Raw genomic sequence first — 26,050 nt, 5'->3', positions numbered from 1 at the left:
CAAACTTAATGTCCTGTCATTTTATGTTTGTTTACTCTCAGATCTGATAAAACGGGCAAAAGAACTTGTTCTCTAATAACATTAAACGATCGGTGGACTCACTGAGAAGAGGAGCGGTCCACACACACGATTGTCATTCATTAAAATTTCAAGGGGATCCCTCAGTGCTGCAGCCTGAGAGAGAACTGAGACAACACTCTGCTTTGTCGGTGTCATTACTTTCCTCTGTGGACCCACTGGCAGATATTATTTCTGCAACATGTCCGAATGCAGACCGAAGCAGCGTGTCCACGAGGGACGCCTCCGTCTGAACGACAGAGACAAAACCAGCAATGCTTCAGACTTTAGGTCAAATTACCAGAGGATCTGCAGTGAGGCGCACCCCAGCTCTTGGCTCTCCAGTCCTCTCTAATGTGGTTGCCTTTATGTTTTTATATTTAATTCTTAAGTCAGCTGTGCCTCTAAGTTTGTATTAATGGATACAAACACTGGTCACTTTATGAGGCACAGTACATCTGTACAGTCTAACGCAACCCGGCAGAAGGCTGTGAAGTTGATGATGGTCACACTTTGTCGACACTATCGTGTCCTTTTTATATCTCAACACTGAGGTAATGATGATATAATTGAATTAAGGCATTTAGCTGAACACTATAAACTTCATTAAGATAAATGTTTCTGTGGAACTGTTGTATTGAAGTGGATTAGTGGCAGACACCGATCAGCCACAACTTTCAAACCAGTTACCGGTGTGAATGTTGTGGCTGGTCGGTGTCTGCATGAGTTTAAGTATAGTCTTTTTATTTGAGACAAGAGGCCGCTATTTTACAAAACATGCATCAGTTATACAGCAATAAAATGTTTTGTTTTTTTCCAAATGAACTGTTCACTGAACATGTAATGTTATTAATATACATATATATATATATATAGTTGTGTGCAAAAGTTTGGCCACTCCTGTGCAAATCCCACATTTACTTGATTTTTGAATTTAAAGTAAATCCAACCCCTGCAGCAAACAGAATTAAAATTGAACCTTAATAAAATGGGAGAATAATTAAACAGTAATTGTAACATGTGCCAAGGTTGATGTACATATGTATTTTGCCCACGGGTGCTGTTTTTAATTTATTTTTCTTATCTGGGGGGGTGTTTAATTTCTTTTAAAGTTAAAGAATATGTAAAGCACTTTAAAACTGCCTCAGTGTCTGAATGTGTTACATAAACAAGCTTCCCTGGCCTGGGTTTGTCTCTCTGGAAAGCTGATGTGAAATTGGGAGGAATGCGTTTAAAATCCTAAATGTGGTCGCGTTCACACTGACGACCATCATGTGATTCTTCATGTGACTTTAATATAAAAAAAAACACGGGCTGCTGTTCACAGACCAGAAATATGAGGGACACTAACAGTAAAGAGGTCAGAGGTCAGATGTCCCTGCACCCGGACAGTATGTGGAGTTGTGGGAGGTTTATCCCAGTCAGAGGCAGCCTGAGAATTTTCTTAACTCTCAGGGGCCGTCAGAGATTTTCAGGAAAATAAATATATAGGTCACTTTCCAGGAATACAGCAGAATGTGTTTTCTGGCTTGTGTCACATGTTCAGCAGAGTGGAAACAGACTGAGAAACAACATGGAGAAAGCAGAAACAACTGCCATGGAACAAATTCAAAGTACCAGAGGTGCTGAATTCACCCAGAACTGACCCAAATTTTAAAAGTCAGTTGACTGAAGCTTCGGATTTTCGTTCCTCTTTTTGTCTCCTACGTTTAGTGGCGCACGGCACCAAAGTTTTGTGCCCATGTCCACAGGCTTGTAGCTTTAAATTTTAATCACCAACCAGACCTTTTCCAACACAGCTGTTCATCTTTTGCGTGGAGAGTTTCATGTCGAGAGCTCCAACTTTGAGTAAATATAACATTTGTCAAGCTGCCATCCAAATGCAGCACATACTTTAAGCAAAATACCCAAATGTTTGTTTCCCTCCACTGCTGCTGTGTGAACATGAGCCGATAATCACCCGTTGGAGCGGATTGTCCGGTCGCTGCCGTTAAACCACCACAGAAGAAGAGGACACAGCGAGACGAGGTCACTAAAAGAGCTGCAGTCAAAGCTCAGGCGATGGAGAACCTGACGTTCCTGCTGGTTCCAAGTGTTGATGTGAGGAAGGTTCCGTCCTCCTCACGGCTCCTCACAGACCTGACGGTTTCCTCTCCTCACGCTTGATATTCGTCAGAGTTTAGTCACTCAGGCTGTTTTATCCACAGCTGCTGTTCCACCTCAAACACCACCAAATGCTATTTTTAAAATAGATTTTTCAAGCTTTTTTTGATATCCAGCGTTTCTCTTCAGTTTTTTTTATGAGCAAATTGAAAGTGCTCTAAAAAACAGGTGGATAGAAATGCATTTGTGTCTATGGTAAAAATGAATAGGTCTTTCAGAAGTGAGGGCACCCAAAATAGCTCTTACCACAACTGGGCTCAGCTCAGTTTGTCTGTAGTAAATCAGCCGTCAGCGTGGGGCCTCTTTATTTATTCATCAGAGACTCGTTTTACTGATGTTTGTTGTTCTCTCTCGGCGTCTCCTCAGATGGGTTCTCAGTACAGTCAGCAGCAGCAGCAGCAGCAGCAGCAGCAGCAGCAGCAGCAGCAGCAGCAGCAGCAGCAGCAGCAGCAGCAGAACATGGGTGGTTACTGTCAGCCGAGTCAGCCTCCGTACTTCAGCCCGCCACAGCAGCAGCCAGCCGCCCCCAGCCAGCCGCCGTACATGCAGCCCCGCCCACTGCCACAACAGGTACGACTAAAGCTACAAAACTGTCCGACTGTTTCCTGCAGGACGGTGATCACCTCCTGGGTGCAACATTTAACACAAACACTGTTCTCACATGCTGATGGTTTGTTGTAAAAATAAAACTTCCTACGGATGTTTCACAAAATAAAAGCCCTCAAGGGAAAGTAAGGGATTGCTACTAACGATTATTTCCTTGTTTACTCTAGTCTATGAAATGTCAAAAAGTGGGGAGAAGAACTCCCACGCAAACTTCCCGTAGCTCAAAGCGACATCTTCATATCACTTACTGTATCTGTCCATCAGTGCAAAACTCAAACATATTTCATAAACGATCGTATATGAAAAAGAAAAGCATCAAATGCTCACATTAAAGAAGCTAAAAGCAGCAAATGTTTGATTTTCTGTGCTTGAAAGGTGACTGAAACCATAAATTAATTATCAAAATAGTTGACGAGCAATTTCGTTCCGATTAACTAATCGATTAATCAGCTAACCGTTGCAGCTCTAGACGGCTCCCTGAACTGCCTGAGGGCTTTTAATGTGAAAGAGAAAGAGGAGTTGAATTTGCATTAACCAGATGTGACAATGGAGATGCTCGCTCCTCCAATGCCCGACCTTCAGCTGCTGCGTTATCCTCCTAATCTACCACGAGACAACACAAGCCTTTCAGCTGAGAGTCCTGGGTAGAAACACTCTGACCTGCAGCAGAGATGACTGATAACGTGTTTAAAAGAAGAAACAAAAAAAGATCACGTCACGGTTCACGGTGTGATTGGATTTATCCGTCACACCGTACAGCATGTGTTCGTTTTAGGAACATTAACTAGTAGGATAAACAGAAGCAGAATATAGTCACAGCTTTCCCCACAAAGCAACATCCTTTTGAAGATGGAGTTGATTTGAGCGAAACCACCACAGCTCTACCTGGCTCCATGTTGTTGTGTTTCCCAGCAGCTGCTGGGACTGTGTCCGGGAAGGAAGAGAAACTGAGCTTTAGTTGACTTAGTCTGAGATCACCGAGAAACTTTAAACCTCACAGTCCGAGTCGGACCAGTCAATTCGCTGCAGATAGAAAATACTGCAACGTCGGCTACTGAAAACACACCTGAAACTAACACTTAACCTGTTACCAGACGCCCCCATCTTTGTGGGCTAGTCTGAAAATAATGGACCCAAAATAAAAAGGTTCCTGTTCTTTAACCCGTTTGCCTACAGTCATGACCTTGGTCTTGATCAATCAAGCAATCACAAACAAAACTACAGAGGGCTTTGGACTCTTTCTCCAGGACAACAGGTTTACTGGTCTAAAGCTTGAGTGCATTTTGTTCTTGGGAATATTGTGGTGGAAATGGTGAAGAGTTTTTAGCAGGTGGACATGTGTTTTCCCTCACTAACGACCGAAAAGGGAAGGAGCTGTTGTAGTGATAGAATCAGGAGGCTGAGAGCTTTCAAACGATGTAGAGTTAGTCAAGGTTGTGTGAAGAGTCAGTCCGGTACAGACCAAAAACAGACCTAGGGGACGGTGCGGCGTAATTGGTGAAATTGTCAGGTGTCTGCATGTCTGAGGAACAGTGAAGAAAGTCCAATTACAGTAACATAAAGCAGGATTTCCCCTGAGACGCTGCCACTCTGACAGCCCTAATTAACTCTGTGAGAGAGCGATGGCGCTCCTGGTGAGGGGTCTGGAGAGAGCAGCCGCAGTCCTTCTGCGCTGACCAGCAGAGAGTATCCCGCCGATTTCACCTGCACAGATTCTCCCAGAGAGTTAAAGGCAAGACACGCCGGCTTCATTCGGTCGCATCATGTCACTTGAAGCTTGTAGGACAAAAAAGTCCAGTTTGCACCAATAAGTAAGTATATGTAAAAAATCCAGTATTACCCACGTAAGCTAAACCTAACCTGCGCTGGTCATTCACAGTGCCTCTGATCCTGCAGCGGTCGATGAGCTAACTAGGGATTCCTGAGCCGATCTGGGCGTATTTTAATGAATCGGTACCGGCTGAAATAAAGTTGACCAGAATCTGATAATAATCCTTCCCTTTACTGTGTCTTGTCACCTCGGCCTGCTGGTGTTGCAGCACTGCCGCCCCTTTACTACAGCCAGCTACACTGTGAGCATTCCCCTGCACGTGAAAGTGTGTGAATGTGAAAGTGTGAGTGGCTCTGTTCTGACACCCAGGCTGGCAACGAGTCTGTTACCACTGCTCCCTTATTTTCAGAGCTGAGTGTAGAAAACATTCTGGCAGCGGCTTCTCGTGCTCATTCTCCACATTGTTAATTCTGTCAGTAACTTAATGACAGAACAAAGTGAAACTCGTCAGTCTACTCGGCCAACAGTCGTCTACGAGGTGACAGAACTGTACGGTCAGGGTGGACCGAGTGTTTCTGTAGTTCCAACAAGTCCAACACTTTTAGGAGTCACTTTCTCCCAATAAACAGTCATTCGTATCAGATCAATAATAGCTGGGCAGATAGTTTGGCGTCATGGTCGCTGTTCTGGCCGCTGGTTTCCCGCTGGAGTACGAGTCACGGCCCGTTGTACTCGCAGACTTGAAGTTCACATACATTTCAGGCGAGGCAGGTGTACGAGCTCGTCAGGAGCCAATCGGCTCCTGTGATCGGCTAATTGGTTTATTGGCTTGTTTAGTTTGTCTGGCTGTATAGGTAGTCACGTGCATCAGTTAATTGTAAATATGCTTTATACTTTGCGCCTTGGTTGTAACTATAGGATGAGAGAGTGTTTAGTGTGAACATTCGATATAGTGGTGGAATCTCACAAGTTAATTCTTTTCTGTCTTGTTTCATTTGTCAACTTTATTCTCTTTTGAGATTAATTATATCTGTATGTCTGATGTTGTATTGATACCCTGTGGACTTTTGTGGTGTCAGTGTAACTAATTGAATGTCTCGTGTTGTTTTAGTTCATTTTAGTGATATTTTCTCTCACTGTCTTGTCCTAAAAACCACATAAACACCAAGTGTAAACCCGGAGAGTCTTCTAGTAAGGTACAGGAAACCCGTGGAGTGTCTTCTTGTGTTTTCTAACAGATGCACAGCAGAAATGACACACAACTCCACAACCAGTAAAATTAGAGCCACCACACGTGACCCGTAGCACACACTGGACACATTGTACAGACAGAGGATGAGCTGATGTGAGGAATAAATAGCTGTTTTTGTACAGAGCTGATTTGCGACGACAGGGCAGTGGCATATAATGATGTGGCACCATGTGTTAACTCGCATGCTACTGTTTAATACTCTCTATCAATGATTCTGAAAGTTTCTTGGCTCCCTCAGCTTTCCTTCTTACTCTGTAACTCTAATGCAGAAACCACAGTTGTCTGATAAAAGACAGACAAGAAGTTTAGAAAACAGTTGTGTTGTAATTGGACAAAAGGGTAATATTTATCAAAGGTTTGCTGGTATCTCTTTGAAAAATGCAAAGTGGCTCGTCTTTGATTCACATCTTTGTCATCTGGATTTTTGTGAGAGATTTGTGCCCTCAAACGTTTCCGTCCTTGTTTGTGTTTCCTTTTGAAAAAGCTGCTTAAGCATGTAGGAAAAATAGGCATTAATTCAAGTAGCTCACCAGTAACCAGAACATGTGCTGTAGCTGAGCTTGAAAGCTCAGTCTTGACCTTGGAATCAGCTGTGAAGACAATACAATCGCCACAAGGTCCATTTAGCAGATGCTCTTGAGCTTTTGAATGTATCACACTGTCATCATCATCAGCAGAGTTTGCTTAGCAAAGCTTTTGGAGCACCTCTATGTCTTCCCATCCATGTTGACTCAAAAGCCGGCACCAATTTGCTGTTTAAGACTTGTGGTGTGGTTGAAAGCTCCAGAACGGCTGCTAAATGGACGCTGAGGTGAGATTGTTTTGTCAAATGGTAAACAGCTGGTTCCATTGAGAGTAAAAAGGTGTTCTAATGGGTGTGAGCTCTGAGCGTTTTGTAGTTTCAACTTTATTCCTCCGTCTGACCCGATGCAGGAGGTGCCGCAGGAGGCGTACGGGGGTCGGGGCCAGTCCGCCGCCATGACTCCTGGGAAACCAAACCACGAGGAGATGAGTCTAAGCCAACAGGAGAGACCGTCCAGCCTGCCGGTGAGTCCGAACACGACGGCACATCAGTCAGCTTAGAGGAGATGATGTTAGGGGCAGTCAGAGCTGTACAAAGTATCTGTGCAATAGCAGACATGTTGGTAAATATAAACAAAACTCCATCAACTACTCACAAAAACGTTTTTGTCAGAAAATGGCCCACACAAATGTAGGAAGAAGTATAAGAACGGGACTTCATGCAACGCTGATGCAAGGAAATCCGCTTTGACGTACACTGTTGAACTTTAATTTTGTCGGCTGAAATGTCAACCATCCACATCGAAGCCTGTGACTGGCGAGTTAAGTTTTCCGCGTCGAGTCGTTGCTCGTATTAAAGGTGTTGATCGACAGTAGCCGCAGATCAGGGCTTTTCGGGGGATTTTTCTTAAAGGCGAACGCGTTGGAGGGACTAAAAGCTTTTTAGCATTTTGTTCATCGGACTCGTATTATGAAAATGGAGCGGCATTTACAACAGTTTGAACGATATCTGCCCTCATGATGGTGTTTTGTTTGGTGGTGTTGCTTTGATACGGGTTAGATGGATTGAATCCTGAGGCTTTGTGCTTTATAGTGACTAGTGCGGTGCCTGTTCAACACGTGCTTGTTATCTCATTAATGGTTCAATATTTGATTCAGTCTTCTAATCATCATCATCTAATTTCCACATCACTGCTGTTATTATATTATTAATAATAATACTATAATAACTGATAATAATAATAATGATAGTAATAACCCTATTTGTCACAAAATACTGGACCACAAATTCAAAAGGATTGCTGTTACACATGCACTCAATTACCAATTTATCAGGTACAGCTAGATAAAACTAATGCAGTAGAATACAAGAGGCCTGCAGTAAATCCTCCCTCCATGATGATTATAATGATCTGTTTTCATTGAAAGAGGTGTTGATTTATTCATTTTAATGGTCATGTTGGAGGCTGTAATTTGTGCTGCTGTTGAACAGTACTGGGTTATGCTGAGAGGTGTTCCTAATATTTTGTCCATCCCATTCATATGAATTAAGGTTGACAAAATATTAGTACAAATACAACGGCCCAATAACATCGTTGGATGGCGCATGGTGTAATGTTACGTTACCATAGCAGCGGCGAAGCATAAATGACTTGCTCCTCCTGTTAATAATCCTAAGATATTGTGCTTGGGTGAAAAATAAACAGGACAGTGCTGTCTTGCTATCAGTGCTTCTTAAACTTAGCGCTCCGGGATGCACTTGTACTGCTGTGATGAGCCATTTCCAGGTCTCTGTCTACAGTAGTCCCACGCTCTAGATGATCCCGTCCTACGTTTTTTAGCAGCAGCTTGTTTTCCGGGGAGTTTGAAGTCGATTGGATGAGCGGTCGTCGAGAAAATCCTAGGACAGACGGCGGTTCCGTTTATAGTTACATGTTTAGTCTGTCAAGGTTGTGTGAGGACCGGGTGCCATACCGTAAGTGTGAACGGACTCCCACTCTCGACCCATAGCTGGGCCTCTTAACCTTTCTGTCATGTTAAAACCCTAAACTGACTGTCCTGTCCTGAGCTGCTTACAGCAACAAGGTCAGAAAAGGCTTTTATTTTGAAATCCCTCACATCTGGCCAGACAGTCTTCTTCCTCAGGCTCTCGGCAAACTTTATTTACAGTCCAGTACAGTCCGTCCGAAAACTCAGGGCGAAGCGGCTCCGAGGTTTGACTTTCAGCCCGGATTCTGACAAAGCGACAGCTCATAAAGGGTGGAAACCAACAGATGGAGCAACATCATCGAAAAAGAAGCGTTGTTTGTTGTTGTGTCAGGCTCAGTGGTCGTGATTCAGACTCTGACTGTGTGACAGATTGAACATGTTTCAGACCTCTCTGCTGTATGCAGGCTCATTGTTCTGAAGCTCATCGTTGTTGTCGGTAATGACGGCGTCCTCTTCTCTGCCAGGCTGAGCCTCGCAGGTATCACGCCCCGAATGCCTGACACTTCCTGCCGAGTCGATCTGTGTCGGCCGGGCCCCGCAGAGATACACAACTGAAATAATGACGTGTCCTTGTGATCTGTAGCGGAGCTCCGACTGAACTGTTGTTTACATTTAAAAGACGTTCCAAACCGGTTTTCATCTCTTCATGGACTGTTGGTTTCTCTGAACCCGAGAGAAGTCTGTCAGGCTGTGCAAAATCCCTATTAAAAAACACCAAAATTACTTTAATTATTGATAATCATTTTTTTCAATTAAGAACTTAGTCTAGAAAAAGTCACAAATATTGCCAACTAACTCTTGTGAGTTAGTTAAATAAATTACTTTATAAAGTCCAAAGGGAAATGCAGTACTGCAGCAGCCAAATCAGAAGAACCACAAAAAAAAAAGGGGGTACTGTGGGTAAAAAGAAGAAAATATTTTGAAAAAATAGTCAAATAATAAATAATAGACTAAAAGCTGAGAATAAAGAACCTTAAAGTTTCCAGTAACCACTGACATTGTGATTTTCAGGTTAAAAAACATCAACAACGTCTCGGTTAAAACTGGGAAATAAAATATTTTTTCGGTCTTTCTGGGTTAAATACAATTATTCTTTTGACTGCATCTAGATGTCTATAATTCAGCACACAGTTAGGAGTTGCTTCATGTAGAAATGTGGTCACTGACATGTTGAAATTAAATGTAACAGTCTGTAAAAACTTGAACTTTTAAACCATTCTGTGATATTTCATAGTTTTGGTTTTTGTTTCGTTTGTATTTATTTATTTATTTTTAAATGTCTGAATTAGTTTGTCCAACAGTTTAAAAAAAACTAAAAAAAAAACAAACATCAGTCAGTGTTATTTATTATCGATTAATTTGCAGGTTATTTTCTTGATTAAATTCTTCAGTGGTGCAAATTATTAACTGATTAATGAAATAATTTAGACTCAAATGATAAGGAGTAAACCTGGTCGCTCCCTTTGTCTGGTTGGTGATCCAGCCTTGGAGAGACTCTAGTGGACACATATGGTTAATCCTCTACACGGATAAGAAATAATAGAGGATTGATAATAGAGCCCTGAGGTACACCTGTGTCTGTCTCCGAAGGTGTTTCTCAAAAAGAGAGTCTGTGAATTTGATAAACTCTCAGTGTGAGTCAGGAAATATCAGGGACCTCAGCAGAGCATTTTCCACTCAGTATCACACCTGTTTCACTTGGTTAGAAAAACCTTCAGGAACCGTTTTATAGCTGCTTGAATGAAATCATCAGCTCTGACTGTGAACTCTCCTTTTTCTATCTATCTATCCGCCTTCTGCTGTTTCTCTCCCTGCTTCTCCTTTAATTTTTTCTCCTTTTCATCTCTCTACCTCCTCCTTTTGCTTTAAGCTGGTTGCCTCGTCCTCCCTCCATCTCTTTATATTCAGCTTTATTCCCTCCTTACTTTCTATCTTGATTCCCTTTTCCTCTCTGTTATTCCTGCTGCCGTCCTCTTCCTCTTTCTCTCTCTCTCTTTCCTTCCTCGCTTTTGGTGCCTCCTGCTTGAAGTCAGGGTGCTGATGCAGTTGCCTTGGCAACAGGCGGAGGGGAGACGGGCTCTGTTGCAGGAAGGGAAAATAAAAATATCAGCAGAAATCAGCTGCACCCGAACGCCTCACAGACTCTTTAATAAGTTACCCTCAGAGTCAATGATGTTGAGATTATTTCCTCTGGTTTAGATGTTCCAGGTGTTTAAAGACACTTTAATTTTGCTGACTGTCTCTCATCACCCCCCTTCTCTGTTCAGTTTAATATTGATGAAATAATATTGATGAAACACTTTTTCTGGCTTTAACCAGGCATTGAAGCAGTGCCACTGCTCGCTCTCTCACACACACACACACACACACACACACACACACACACACACAAGACATCCCACATCTTAAGTTTCAAGTTACTGAAATAACAATAATGATAATAATTAAAACTTTTCATGACTGCCATGTGGCAAATAAAATAATTCAGTCAAAAAAATTTAAAAAATAAAATGGATTAACAGACAATATAAAATAAAAAAATGAAATATGTGAATTCAGTTTCAAACTTCACTTTTAATGCCCGGTTAGAATAAAATACATTTAACAAATCTTAAAGTGTAAATGAGCCTGAAAGGAGAAAGAACTTTCCCCAGCTGTGGCTCTTTGGTGAGGACATGTTGGAGAAAGCTGAATCCTCCAAACATCATATCTAAGTTAATTTAAATCATTTACCACCAGCTTCATTGTCGTGGTCGGAGGACACAGCAACTGCACTGAGATCAGTTTTACAGCAAGGTTCGGTCTAGTCATCAACACGAGCCCTCAGACAGTCTGACAACTTTTGAAAGATTCCCAGTTTAACCCACTTATCTAAACCAGTTAAAAAAAAAAAACAGCAACATTTTTGTAAAAGCATTTTTCAGTCCAGTATAACCCAAACTTCTTGAATGCATCCAGTTTTAGCCTTGTCTTGGTAATTAAAACAAAGTACAAAATTAACATAAGACCCAGGCCCCGTAACCGCCAAATGTTTTAAGAAATTCAAATAAATGAGGAGATGCATATCAACTGTATTTTCCCTATGTTTTCACATTTACATAATTATATGGTTGTATGCAGGAAAAAAATCCCTGCGTAATCGTTGTAGCTCTACTGTCTTTAATATAAACATAGGAGTGACTGATCAGAGTCAAATCTGAGAAATCGCCATGGATCAGGGGGTTTTAGAAGTCAGAAACTCTTCTGCTTCTTCTTATTTTATTTTATTTTTTTATTCTCTATTTGTTTCCATTCAGTCAAACCGTCCCATTACAAGCTGCTGAATCATCTGTGAGCAGCTCCTGTCGCAGTGTAGCCGTGGATGTACAGACAACTGTCACTGGGTCACTGTGATACTGAAGGAAACTCAAAAACATCAAGATTCTGAATGAAGTTCTGTATTTTATGAGGAGCAACTTGTTATGATCCTGAAAAGGAATGAAATGTTTTTTACTCAAATTCACCTCACACAGTATCTCTGCCTCGCATGAGGGGAAAGAAGGGAGGAGAGGGGAAAAAGAGGAGAAGGAACAGACGGGAAGATAATGAAAATTAGAAGGAAAGAAGAAGAAGGTAGGAAGGAGAAAGAGAGGAGGAGATGAGCGAAGGAAATAGGGAGGAAAGACGGAAAAAGACAGCAGGAGGCAAAGAGGAGGTAGGAGGAAAAAGTGGAAGAAGATGAGGTAATAAGAGGAAACCGAGGAGGCGAGGGGGAGGCAAGGAAGCGAATGAGGGAGAAAGAGGAGGTGAAAGTAGGATGAAGAGAAGGACTGAGGACAGAAGGAAAAAGAAGTTGAAAGGAGATGAGGAGGAGGAGGTAGGAGAAAAAGGAGGAGAAAGACAGCAGGAGGTGAGGAAGAGAGAGAGGGAGGGAACGTAAGAGGAGGTGAAGGAAGAGACAACACAGTTAGAGGAGGAGAAAAGGAGGAGGAGGTGGGAGAACAGGTAGAGGAGAAGAAGGTCGAGCAAGGCTGCAGAGAAACACACTCTATCTCTGCAGCTCACTCTCTATAATTAGACTGTGTGTGTGTGTGTGTGTGTGTGTGTGTGTGTGTGTGTGTGTGTGTGTGTGTGTGTGTGTGTGTGTGTGTGTGTGTGTGTGTGTGTGTGTGTGTGTGTGTGGCAGCGCAGCCCAGCCGCTGATTGGCTGAGCTGTTGGCAAGGGGAGGAGGGAGGGAGGATGGGTTGTTGCGCTGTGATTGGCTGGTCCGAAGCCCAAGGGGAGATGGGAGATCTCAGTGCAGTGTTTCTCTCCTCTTTTACTCCTTCTTCTCCGACTCTCCTCCTCTTTTTCGTTCCTCCTTTCTTTCCTATCCTCCGCTCTTTCTTCTCCATCCCTTGCTCCCTCCCTTCTCTTCTATTCCTCATCTCATCTCCTCATAATCTCTCCCCTTTCATTCCTTCTTTTCATCTTTTCTTCATCCACCTCTTCAGCTCCCTCTTTTTCCCTCTCCTCATTTTCTGTTCTCTCATTCCTTTTTTCCAGGCTCATCTTCTCTTTTTCTCCTCAACCTCATCTGGCTTCCTCTGTTGCTTCCTTTTATTTATTTCTTTGCATCTTCATCTCCTTTCTTCTTCCTTTTTTTCTTATTTTCTTCCTCCTTGTCTTTTTTATTTTCATTTCTCCTCTTTGTCTCCTCTCTCCTCTCATCCTTCTTGACTTGTCACCCTTTTTCTTTACTTCCGTCCCTCCTCCCTTCCTTCCTTTTATCTTAATGAATTTATTTCTCTGACAGATTAATCTTCTGTCTTTAAATTCAGACTTCAGGGTTTCTGTCAGAGTGAGAGCTCATCTTGTCATAAGAATATCACAGCTTTGATCCCCCACTAACAACCATGTGTGGTGTTGTCGTGTCCCTGAGCAAGGCAGTGAACCGTAGACATTGGAGGAGGAATCAAACCGTCAGTCTGAGCTGAGTCGAGGTGATTCACTTTAATCTGATGCAATTTGTGTTTCTGAAGTGCAGCTGCTTTTGTTCTTGAGCTCCTCTTAAAGTGTCCTCACACATATCACAATGAACAGAGTAGAAGTACTGCCACTGCAATGATTAACCACTTCACTTCATTAAAATAATAACTGTAGTAGCGTAGTAAAAGGCTTAAAGACAAACTTGCAAAGATTATGTAAAAGAAATAAGTTATTCAAAACATGTCAGAAGATAAAAGCCTGCAAAGCAGAAAAAAAATCATGCAGTAAAAAGTCTGTTCATGACTCCTGGTCAACAAGAAATAGTACCAGTCACTGCACCAGCTGTTAATCAATAGGAAAGGGTTCCAGTCACTGCACCAGCTGTTAATCAATAGGAAAGGGTTCCAGTCACTGCACCAACTGTTAATCAATAGGAAGGGTTCCAGTCACTGCACCAGCTGTTAATCAATAGGAAATAGTTCCAGTCACTGCACCAACTGTTAATCAATAGGAAAGGGTTCCAGTCACTGCACCAACTGTTAATCAATAGGAAAGGGTTCCAGTCACTGCACCAACTGTTAATCAATAGGAAGGGTTCCAGTCACTGCACCAGCTGTTAATCAATAGGAAAGGGTTCCAGTCACTGCACCAGCTGTTAATCAATAGGAAAGGGTTCCAGTCACTGCACCAGCTGTTAATCAATAGGAAAGGGTTCCAGTCACTGCACCAGCTGTTAATCAATAGGAAAGGGTTCCAGTCACTGCACCAGCTGTTAATCAATAGGAAAGGGTTCCAGTCACTGCACCAACTGTTAATCAATAGGAATGGGTTCCAGTCACTGCACCGGCAGTTAATCAATAAAAAAGGGGTTCCAGTCACTGCACCAGCTGTTAATCAATAGGAAAGGGTTCCAGTCACTGCACCAGCTGTTAATCAATAGGAAAGGGTTCCAGTCACTGCACCAGCTGTTAATCAATAGGAAAGGGTTCCAGTCACTGCACCAGCTGTTAATCAATAGGAAAGGGTTCCAGTCACTGCACCGGCTGTTAATCAATAGGAAAGGGTTCCAGTCACTGCACCAACTGTTAATCAATAAAAAATGGTTCCAGTCACTGCACCAGCAGTTAATCAATAAAAAAAGGGTTCCAGTCACTGCACCAACTGTTAATCAATAGGAAATAGTTTCAGTCACTGCACCAGCTGTTAATCAATAGGAAATAGTACCAGTCACTGCACCAGCTGTTAATCAATAAAAAATGGTTCCAGTCACTGCACCAGCTGTTAATCAATAGGAAATAGTTCCAGTCACTGCAATAGCTGTTAATCAGTAGGAAATAGTTCCAGTCACTGCACCAGCTCTTAATCAATAGGAAAGGGTTCCAGTCACTGCACCAGCTGTTAATCAATAGGAAATACTTCCAGTCACTGCACTAGCTGTTAATCAATAGGAAAGGGTTCCAGTCACTGCACCAGCTGTTAATCAATAGGAAATAGTACCAGTCACTGCACCAGCTGTTAATCAATAGGAAAGGGTTCCAGTCACTGCACCAGCTGTTAATCAATAGGAAAGGGTTCCAGTCACTGCACCAGCTGTTAATCAATAGGAAATAGTACCAGTTACTGCACCGGCTGTTAATCAATAGGAAAGGGTTCCAGTCACTGCACCAGCTGTTAATCAATAGGAAATAGTACCAGTTACTGCACCGGCTGTTAATCAATAGGAAAGGGTTCCAGTCACTGCACCGTCTGTTAATCAATCAAAAACTGTTCGTCACTGCACCAGCTGTTAATCAATAAAAAATGGTTCCAGTCACTGCACTAGCTGTTAATCAGTAGGAAATAGTTCCAGTCACTGCACCAGCTGTTAATCAATAGGAAAGGGTTCCAGTCACTGCACCAGCTGTTAATCAATAGGAAAGGGTTCCAGTCACTGCACCAGCTGTTAATCAATAGGAAAGGGTTCCAGTCACTGCACCAGCTGTTAATCAATAGGAAAGGGTTCCAGTTACTACACCGGCTGTTAATCAATAGGAAAGGGTTCCAGTCACTGCACCAACTGTTAATCAATAAAAAATGGTTCCAGTCACTGCACCAGCAGTTAATCAATAAAAAAAGGGTTCCAGTCACTGCACCAACTGTTAATCAATAGGAAATAGTTTCAGTCACTGCACCAGCTGTTAATCAATAGGAAATAGTACCAGTCACTGCACCAGCTGTTAATCAATAAAAAATGGTTCCAGTCACTGCACCAGCAGTTAATCAATAAAAAAAGGGTTCCAGTCACTGCAATAGCTGTTAATCAGTAGGAAATAGTTCCAGTCACTGCACCAGCTCTTAATCAATAGGAAAGGGTTCCAGTCACTGCACCAGCTGTTAATCAATAGGAAAGGTTTCAGTCACGGCACCAGCTGTTAATCAATAGGAAATACTTCCAGTCACTGCACTAGCTGTTAATCAATAGGAAAGGGTTCCAGTCACTGCACCAGCTGTTAATCAATAGGAAATAGTACCAGTCACTGCAACAGCTGTTAATCAATAGGAAAGGGTTCCAGTCACTGCACCAGCTGTTAATCAATAGGAAAGGGTTCCAGTCACTGCACCAGCTGTTAATCAATAGGAAATAGTACCAGTTACTGCACCGGCTGTTAAACAATAGGAAAGGGTTCCAGTCACTGCACCAGCTGTTAATCAATAGGAAATAGTACCAGTTACTGCACCGGCTGTTAAACAATAGGAAAGGGTTCCAGTCACTGCACCGGCTGTTAATCAATCAAAAACTGTTCGTCACTGCACCAGCTGTTAATCAATAAAAAATGGTTCCAGTCACTGCACTAGCTGTTAATCAGTAGGAAATAGTTCCAGTCACTGCACCAGCTGTTAATCAATAGGAAATAGTACCAGTCACTGCACCAGCTGTTAATCAATAGGAAATAGTACCAGTCACTGCACCAACTGTTAATCAATAGGAAAGGGTTCCAGTCACTGCACCAACTGTTAATCAATAAAAAATGGTTCCAGTCACTGCACTGATACTTCCAGCCTGTAACTCTTCCTAAAACCACAAAATGTAGACATTTTAAGACACTCACTGTTTGGAGTTACCTGACTCTCTCACCAGTCACCTCAATCGGCGTTGGCTGTTACCATGGCTACAGATGGTATCAATTCCTCCACTGCCAGCATCACGTCCCACCTTCCCTCCTCCTCTCTCTCAGACATTTTTATACACTGACTTAATTGTTCTTTGGCCTGTCGCTGTGTCTCAGCTGATCGGCTCCTTCAGGGTTTTTTCTGGCAGGAAATGATGCGTCAGTGTTTTTAATATCACCCCCAGTGAAGGTCTGGACTTAGTCTACAGGTTTCTCTTGATGTTGAGTTTTCCTCCAACCTGCTCTGCTCTGAGGAGTGTCTGTAAACATCAAGATGCTTCTCCCCTCTAAGTACTAAGTTTTAATTTTCATTCAACCTTCACTTACACTAGAACAGAGAATATGTTTTTTTTTATTTTATTTTTTTTTACAAGTTTGCAAACTTTAAACTTTGATATCAAAACTACAGAAAAACAAAACAAAGGTTTAAAAAGAAAAGAAAGAGCCCTCTACCCACATAAAGAAGTTGATTTTCAGTTTAGTTTTGCTTTTGGGGCGAATTGAAAGAAAACCTTAGTCCTTCCATCCAGTGATCAAACACAGTTAAAACCAGTTTCAACTTTACTACTACGGCCTTATCCTGTTTTAATGATCGCACTACAGCGCATTTATTATTGGATTTTCTTTTTTTCTTCATATTTGTTGAATTGTTAATTTTTGACCTGTAGACTGAGTTCACATTTTTGCATGTACAGCTAACAGGCTAAAAGACTCTGTAGGTTAAGTGGAATAACAGAAATAACTAATTGGAAGTTAAACAAAACATTTTTTAATCGTAATTAGCACCAAATTACAGATTTCCAGGAATTATTCCAAGAATTCACAGTTTCATATCAGTTGGTAATTATTAGGAAACTATCGGCCTCATAAAATAAAATATCACCATGTTGTTGTGTTCACTCTATTTAAATTGTATATCAGTTTATCAGTGTGTCAGAGTGTGTAGCAGAAAGTGAAGGACAAAGCTGGCTGTCTGACGCCTCTTCTCCCAATTCCACCTCGATTACTCCTCCACGTTTTCATCAATCAAGTTGGTTTGGGTGAGGTTTGGGTGAGGTTTGGGTGAGGTTTGGGGGTGTCTGTCAGGAGCAATGATGACGGATGACGACGTGGCGGTTTGCATTTGCCGGTCTGAGATGAGGAGAGTTCAGTTTGTGTGGAAACATGGGGAGAAGTCTGTTCTTCTGTTCGTCCTCCTTCTCTCTCCAGAGAAACTGTGAATGAGCAATGAGGCCGGAAAACTCTATTCATCAAATTAGAGACTGTGAGGTTTTAATGAAACACAGTAATTGTAACCATAAATCACAGGAGCTGCAGCAGAGTTTAGAGATGTGGGGAAAGGTTTGAAGTCGTTCTGCAAAGGCAGAAATAGACGCTGTGCGTTGTTTCAGAGCTGATACTGAACCTGGTCAGAGCATTTTTCTTTCTTTTTTCTATTTTTCTTTCTTTGTCTTTTGTTCTTTCTGTCTTTCTTCAGTTCTTTCCATCTTTCTTTTCTTCTAAAGCCCCGGGGATAGTATAGCAGTTGAGTTCTGTCATCCCATTAGTACAGAGAGTGTTCACGCTGAGTGGCACTGGGCAATAAAACAATCTTGATAATTATCATGAAAAAAACTGATGAGTAATATATGATAAATGTGTCTGATCTGCGCTTGGATCAACCTTCATCTGCACAATGACTCTGTCCGGTAACATCAGCATCGGGTTACGTAGGTAACAACCTGTAGCGACCAAAACAAGGAAGGAAAAAAAACATTGTTGGAAAGGTAAAACTGAGCGACCACGAGCAGATTCAAAAGTCCCCAAAAGACGAGAGGTGACGCATCAGCTGTGTTTCAGAAGAGGTTTGGATTTCTACAGCTGGATAAACAGCAGAGATATCTGTTGTAAAATATGCGGCGACCTGTGTGGACGAAGACGGGAAACGATACGAACCTTTTCCGCCGTTTGAAAATGTAACGTTACCGTCGCACCCAGTAAACAGAAAGACGGTCTGGCCTCCCAAACTGCAGCATTAGCGGCCAGACCCACAAACAATAAGCCTCGTGTGGTAACGCTGAGTTCAAACCTCGGCGGCAGTCGCTCCTGTCTGCCTTTTCAGTCGTCACCCTGTACGATAAGAGCTCTGGGACGCAGCCAGTGCAGTTTCATATTTTATGGCGAAAGACGTGTTGCCAGTTAGAACTGTGGAAAAACGAGGGTTCGAAAGCTGATGAAAGTGGTCGACTCTGGGAATAAACTCCCAGGACGGAAACATTTTTCAAAACCAGCGCTGCCTCAGCTTTATGCAGGATGCGGGGAAAAGTGGAAGAGCAGCACTTTCTTTTGCCAATTCTCTGGTAATGTGGTTAAAATCTATGCTACATTTGGATGGAAACTTGCCCACTGTCAGTGTTTAAAAACCTAAAAGTTCTTTTTCTTCTTTAAGTCCTGGTAGTTTGTCCTGTTGGAGAGAATTGTGAACCCCTTGAAAGTTATGATCAGCTTTTCCTCCATTTTTGTCTGAAGTTATTTCAGTTAAGTGGAAAACAACTGTGTGCTTTTCCAAGCAGGGTTGAATCGAAAGCAACTGGACATAGTTGTAGATACTGGAAGAGGACTACAGCACCACTTACCCCCCCCTACAATGCTGTTCTTTCAACGTCTCCCAGGAGATTAAATTTGTGACTCCAAAGTCTCCAACGACTGTCGTTTATTTGGACAGTGCAGATATGAGCAATTCCAACCATTACAAGTTTAGTACAGCTGTTAAGGCCGAATGCCATGTGATCCAGCTGTGCCGCAACTTGCTTTAGATGATGGTTCAGAGGAAAGGACATCTCAGTTCTCCGAAGATGTTTTCCTGCATCCCTCATTGCTTATTTAGTGTGGGACTTAGTGGGACTAAGATGCAAGAAAGCGACATTAGTGAGGAAAACATGGATGCAATTAAGGGAATTGAGATGTAACCACCTTAGACTGTAAATGTTCACTGGTATCCCTATAATTATCATTTCTCCCCCTTCTCCATCACAGTCAGCTTTTCACTCCAACTTCCAGTGTGGACGTTCAGAGCAACTATAAACACCGATTGCCCACGTGGCCAGGAGACAACACGTCATACGAACCACTAACTCTGCCCTTAGAAACAGTGACGTTTGTCCCATAGGGTCAGCCTGCTGCAGATTTATCTGCTCAGAGTGAAAATGTGGGAAAATATTCAATAATTTGGTCTAATTTGTTTTTGTATTGTGACCCAGCAGATAACAGTCCAGTGGCTAGATGCAATACATATGTATATCTAACTCATCCTTACAGGATCCCTGCCCTGATCTAAACATCAAGGTGCCAAAAAGGGACACAAAAACCAAAAGGGACACAAACACATGAAAAAATGTATTATATCACAGAACAGCTGCCTTGAAATAATCCACAGAGACTAGAGAAAGGACTTAAACCCAGAGCAGAGCCAATTCATTGATTAGTTGATAAAGATAACGTCAAATATTCAGTACACCAACTTTTGCATCTCTGAGAGATGATGTAGATTAAATGATGTCCAGTCCCTTTTTTCTGTCAACAACACTTGAGTCTGGACAGAGGCTGGATCTGAAACGTTCATCCTCACATTGAGCAGCTCTTTGTCTTTCTCTGAGAGCCGCTGAGATTTTTCTCTGCACCAAACTCAACACTGAATCACTGAGCGGATGCTGACCCCCCTCCGACGTTCAGCCTGACGTAGAGTAAGAATGAGCCGTTTATGAGCCATCACCAAAGAATAGTCAGCGATCATCCTGTTAAGTGTGATGGTGAAGTCTCATACTAAGCTGCAGCTGTGATATTACATTCAGTCAGGAAAAAAACACGCTACCCAAATCAACAGAAAAATGAAGTGGAAATTCTGTATCTCCAGTAGGGAAACTAATGATCATTTCAACCCCTTTCTGCCGCATCCCTGGTGTGTGGACGCCGGCGTCTAAAATTCCTCTACATGTGAAACAAGTTTATGAAGGCTACTTATTGTTTGGTAATTATTAAAAGAATCTTCCCCCTTCTGTTTGTATTGCAACCAAGTGCACCATGTGCACATCTTAGTGATTTTACCTATCAACCTCAAAGGTGGTTACGCGTATGGACAAGAAGTGTGGGAACCAGGAAATATAGAATTTAAAGAGTTTTACCATTCTTTTTTTAGTAGGTTCACTGTAAAACATAAAAAATTGCTCTGATTAATTTTAGTGTTTTATATTTTGGAGATAAATGGATATGAATAAACCAAGTAGTTTGTGTTTATAAATTTAACGATTAGTCTTGTGATTATTATTCTAATTAATGGATTTATAGTGAGGTCTATGAAGCACCAGAACAGTGAAACATTCCCATGACAAAACCCTAGAGCACAAGGTGACGTCATTGAATGTCTTTTTTTGTTCCAAAACTCAAAAATATTCCACTTACTCCAGTTTAAGACAAAGAAAAGCAGGAAATTACCTCATTTGAGAACCTGGAACCAACAAATTTTGGGCATTTTTGCTTGAGCAATGATTTAAATGATTATTCGATTTATAAAAAAAAAAAAAAGTTGCCAAAGAAATTTTTTTTCTTGATTTACTATTTGATTAATTGACTGACAATCACAGCTCTAACCTCCAGAGAATTTAAAGAAAATGTTGCCTGAGATTAATAAGTCAATGAAATAAGTGAAAACTGATGAATCAGTAAGATGAAAGTCAAATGGTCAGATTTTACTTCTGTCGGTGTTGACCAGCATCTCCTCTGTGTTTCAGGATCTGTCCGGCTCCATCGATGATCTGCCCACCGGCACCGAGGCTGCGGTGAGTTCAGGGGCGTCAGGATCCGGCAGCGCTCAGGGCGACCAGGGGACTCCAGCCCGTTCTCCTTTCTCCCCCCACGTATCGCCTCGTCACCCCCCACCAGCTCGCACCGGACCCTCCCCCTCACCCTCGCCGTCCCCTGCCGGGTCCAGCAGCCAGTCACGATCCGGACAGTTGTCCCCTGCCACCAGCGGACCAGGTAGGAGGAGGAGGAGTAGCACGACAATGATGATGATGATGATGGGACTCCAGTCTGGCAAATAAGATATTAAGGGAAAAGTTTATTTGTAATTTTTAGCATTTATCCTTAATTCATTATGAGATCATATTAAAAAAACCCACATTTTTCATCAAAAGTAAAAACACCAAACATTTCATGGTTCCATCCTCTCAAATCTGAGGATTTGCAGCTTTTTCTTTTAATTCTTTTAACTATTTTGAACAATTTTTAATGACTTTGAGGTTTAGACCCCTGGTTCGCCAAAATGAGCATTGTGGAGGTGTCACTGTTTTCTGATGTTTTACAAACCAAACTTCAAATCGAAAAGATTAGTCGATATAATCCATAAGGAAAATGATCAGTTGCAGTCCAACACAAAATAGTTTAAAATGAGCTCCACCTCAACCAACTAGAAGAAAAATAAATGAAGTACATTTGTCTGTGTGTACTCACATACTTAAGTGACATTGTCAATGCTTGAACACTCCTTTGCTTGTAATGACACACACACAGTGATAGTCTCCAAGTTGAGTCTAACACGACATCACTGCCAGCATCCCCGCCGCTGAGCTGTGCTGGACGCAGTGTTGCCCTGGAGACCAACACATACACACAAACCTAAATGTCCACAGTTGGACTCAGTGACATGATATTAACACACTGTCTCTGTCTGTCTCAGGCGCACAGTTGACCCCTCAGGGCTCTGGGCCTGGATCAGATGTTGGTCATCATTCCTCCCAGTCTGCCATGACTCAGGACAGAGGTCTGTGTGTCTGTGTGTTCGTGTGTTCGTGTGTTCGTGTGTGTGTGTGGGGGTGTGTGTGTGTGTGTGCGTGTGCGTGTGCGTGTGCGTGTGTGTGTGTGTGTGTGTGTGTGTGTTTTCCACAGTTCTACAGAGCGATGTCGATTTATCGTTTAGGTTTTCCACTATGAGGAACATCTGATCGTCATCATCTCTATGATGAATGATCTTCAGGTCTTTTTAAAGCCCCCTCCAGTCAAAAATGTTTGATTTATTTTATCTTCACTTGGATGTTTCATTGTTTTCACTAACTCCATTTGCTGGAGGAGGACAGTTTCTCTGCTCATTTTAAATCTCCCTTTAACACCCAGACGTACCTGCAGAATTTTATGACTAGTATATTTGCTTTTTCGAGAGTAATAGTAGGCACCAATGCTGCAGACCCTCCCTGAGCATTATGGGTAGGTTTTTCGAACTGAGGCCGCTGCGGTAAGGACTTAATACGTGGTATGCGCTCTACCAGGTGAGCTACCGGGGTGCAACCTGCTTCCAGTCTTTGTGCTGGGCTAGGCTAAACACATCCTGGAACTATCTCTGGATTTTGGTTTTTCCTCAGTCCCTCCGTCTCTTACCTACTCCTCACTATCTATATCTTTTCTTCAGGTTTCCCTCCTTCCATGCAACGTAGCACCCCAGGGCCACAGTTTGGCCCCCAGCAGTCAGCACCACCTATGTCCCCTCACCCAACACCGGGGGGGCCCATGCACCACGGCTCCTACCAGCACGGCAGCTCATATGGCCAGTATGGACCCCCAGGTATAGTCTTCTGAAACTTAGAAGGAAAAACAGTTTTAAACAAGTAAAAATTCTGAAACTTTACTTCCTGTCTGATGTCTCGTCTCACCTCTCCTTACTCAGGTAACTACCCTCGGCCCCCCCACTATGGAGGGGCTCCCAGTGCCAACTACAGCGGCTCCGGTCCCAGCCCCGGCTTAGCCAACAGCCTGGGGTTGAATGCCAGCAGTCCGATGCACGGTCAGGGCCCCTCCACCCCAGCAGGTCGCGGCCCCGGGCCCGGCGCCGGGGGGCGACCCTACCCCGCCGGTGGGAGCGCCATGGCTCCCACCTCCCCAGGCATGCCACAGCCCGCTGGTCAGGGTATGAGGCCTCCAGGGCCCAACGCCAGCCGCAAACCACCGGACGTCAGCCCCAATGCTGGGCCCAGTGCCAACTCCTCATCCTTGTCCACAGCCGCCGCTCCGAGCAGGTGAGTCCTGACGGAGAGATGGAAAAAGCATGGAAACTACTGGAAAAGTCTGGAAAATCAGAACAATTCCAGGAAAAATAGATATTTAAAGATGCCCTGTGGAGTTTAATTATAAACAGAGTTCTCTTTACATTTACTCAAAACACATTGTGTTCATCCTTGAGGTCCAACAAACATACTGAATGTGTTTCCTTCCTCATAAAACACTTTCCTAACAACCTAGAATTGCTTTGGTAAAGATTGAAAGAAAGAAAACCTCTCATTAGTGTCTTTGAAGATCAACCTGATTGTTTGCAGCTGCTGAAAGTCGACAATTTGGACCAAATCAAAGTTTTTGTTGCCTCTCAACCTCCACCATCCCTCCATCCTTCCAGGCCTCCCTTCGCTCGTTCGCCTGTCTACCACAACCAGTCCTGGCCCAGGGGTCGACCTGCCCTCTCTCCTACTCTTCACCCCTCCCACCTTCCTCACCCTCCTCACCACTCCCAGCAGGGCACCAATGCTGTGCCGACCCCCCCTGAGCACTATGGGTAGGTTTGGTACCAGAGCCTGACAGATACAGAACACAGCCTGTCATGACGTTTCAATAAAGTCCTAATTTCTTCTGAAATTGTACCTCATTGAATTAGCACCTCTTGTATTTGGTGTGTCGTCCTAGAATCCATTGCAAAATCTGACTGGCCGAAAAAATTGTGGTGCTTCTTCTCAAAAAAAGCTATAATTTCAGAAGAATGTTTAACAGTACACAAAACCCATGGTTTGGTACGTACGGGTTTTAGGTCACAGTTTAGTACGTTTTCAGTACAGCAGGGAAAACAAAACAACAAAATTAATATAGGCACTGTTACAGTGCTAGTGAACAAACTAAAGACAATATGAAAATGAACTAAAGAGCAAACATTTTCAAGGGTGATGAAGTGGATGTCCAGACAGCCTTCATCTGTCTTTCATTGTTTTTTTTTATGAGAAACACTGGACTATAAATAACTATTAGACACATTTTGTTCATTCACATAATAAAAAACATAATGTCATTGGGAAAATTGATACCTGATAAAGCCATGTGATGTGCATGTGTCAGGCTCTGCTGCACACCTAGAGGTTATGGAATGTTTCACTAACCAGAAAACTTCCTGTCCTGTCCTCTGAGGGGTCCTGTATGGTCTCAGAGGGGCTGCTGCTAATGTGGATTCTTGAGTAAATAAAAAAAACTCTTTCTAAGATCCACAGCTGTTTAACCTTGATTTATGATCAGTCAGTTGAAACTCTAAAACTATCTCTCTTGATATTACGAGGGGGAAAAAAAAACGACTCACTGCTTATTCTGAAATCTCTGTTTTTGTGGCTGACATAAAGGAGATACCTGGTTATTGGCAATACAACTTATCAAGAGTTGGTCACAAAACAAAATAAGACAATGTGTTGAACTAAATCATGATTTGCAAAGCAAACACAGTGTTAGAAAGGACCTAAGAGGAGCACTCTGGAAAGGTGCAACTTGCTGACCTAACCTTCCACTGAGAACATCTACCATCTTGAGAAGACCAGAACTGTTCATATGAAACTCTTCAGGTCTTTCTCTCTTTGTCTCTGGCATTTTTCAGCTGAATCTTTGTCTCCTCTAACTGCACGGATCCTGAAACAGACACTTTAATCTTCATCTTCTTCCTCAGCTTAAACTTCTGCATGTGAGCTACCAACTTGCCAGTTTGATCACATCTCACAATAATTATTAAAACCCCTTTTCTCGGCTGTGGTGTCCAGGCAGGGCAGCTACCCGGGCATGGCACCAATGGGAGGAATGGGCCCCGGAGGCCCCGGAGGTCCCGGAGGCCCAGGAGGTCCTGCAGGTCCCTACAGCCAGCAACCAGGCAGTAACTCTGGGAGGATGACGCCACAGGGACCCCCCTACAACACCCTGCCCTCAGGTAGGACCATAGATGCTAATTTCTGTTAAAAAAATAATAATTTTGACGGTGGTTAGGATTAGGACTACTTTTGGAATACTTGAGTTACTGCGTAGCCACCGTTTTAAAGTGGATCTGTTGCCTTTATCCTTCAGGCCCCATGATGATGCCAGCAGAAGGGATGGGCGCTCATCTAGATGCCAAGCAAAGGGTTGAGCTCAGCAAAGAGGGCGTTGGTCCTGCCACTGAACCACCCAAACCCAAGGTGCGTCCTTTGGCTTTGTTAACCAGTCACAATGGCTGTTTGCTCCGCCGATCACGCCAACTCCCACTCTGCCGTTTTTGTGCTCTTAGCATGCTTTAACAGATGCATGTGTGCTGAACCTAGTGCAAGAATTTGCCTTAAAGCCACTAATGCAGGTTTATTGAATGGCAGTATTGACATTTCAAGAAATCATTTTCATGCTGAAACACAAGAACTTTGCTTTTTCCCGACAGTTTGATTTGGGGGTGCGGTTAGATATATTCCTGCATACGTAACCCCTCAATGAACCCATTTTTTGCTGCTTATGCGGGTCTTGGTCATGGTGACAGCAGTTTAGCAGGTAGCTCAGGGGTTTTCCTTTTCCTGCTGATTGAATCG

At 42.9% G+C, this 26,050-nt stretch overlaps 1 protein-coding gene across 5 annotated transcripts in view; it reads left to right on the top strand.

Moving 5' to 3' along the window:
* The window catches only part of arid1b (AT rich interactive domain 1B (SWI1-like)), a 64,534-nt gene that overhangs the window by 15,097 nt on the left and 23,387 nt on the right, over nt 1-26,050 (top strand). For 2 of the 5 annotated variants that reach the window (XM_040124911.1, XM_040124907.1), the window contains exons 3-11: nt 2,587-2,790; nt 6,783-6,896; nt 21,224-21,470; nt 22,171-22,254; nt 22,897-23,049; nt 23,152-23,500; nt 23,875-24,030; nt 25,265-25,428; nt 25,563-25,672. In XM_040124911.1, coding sequence (XP_039980845.1) covers nt 2,587-2,790; nt 6,783-6,896; nt 21,224-21,470; nt 22,171-22,254; nt 22,897-23,049; nt 23,152-23,500; nt 23,875-24,030; nt 25,265-25,428; nt 25,563-25,672 — 1,581 coding nt within the window. The remainder of the gene's footprint in view (nt 1-2,586; nt 2,791-6,782; nt 6,897-21,223; nt 21,471-22,170; nt 22,255-22,896; nt 23,050-23,151; nt 23,501-23,874; nt 24,031-25,264; nt 25,429-25,562; nt 25,673-26,050) is intronic. The other 3 variants (XM_040124909.1, XM_040124908.1, XM_040124910.1) reach the window with 3 other exon arrangements.

This window comes from Xiphias gladius, chromosome 4 (assembly GCF_016859285.1).
Source record: "Xiphias gladius isolate SHS-SW01 ecotype Sanya breed wild chromosome 4, ASM1685928v1, whole genome shotgun sequence".
Classification (NCBI taxonomy): Eukaryota; Metazoa; Chordata; class Actinopteri; order Istiophoriformes; family Xiphiidae; genus Xiphias; species Xiphias gladius.
The sequence above is the reverse complement of the archived record's forward strand: the minus strand, read 5'-3'. Positions and strand labels throughout refer to the sequence as shown.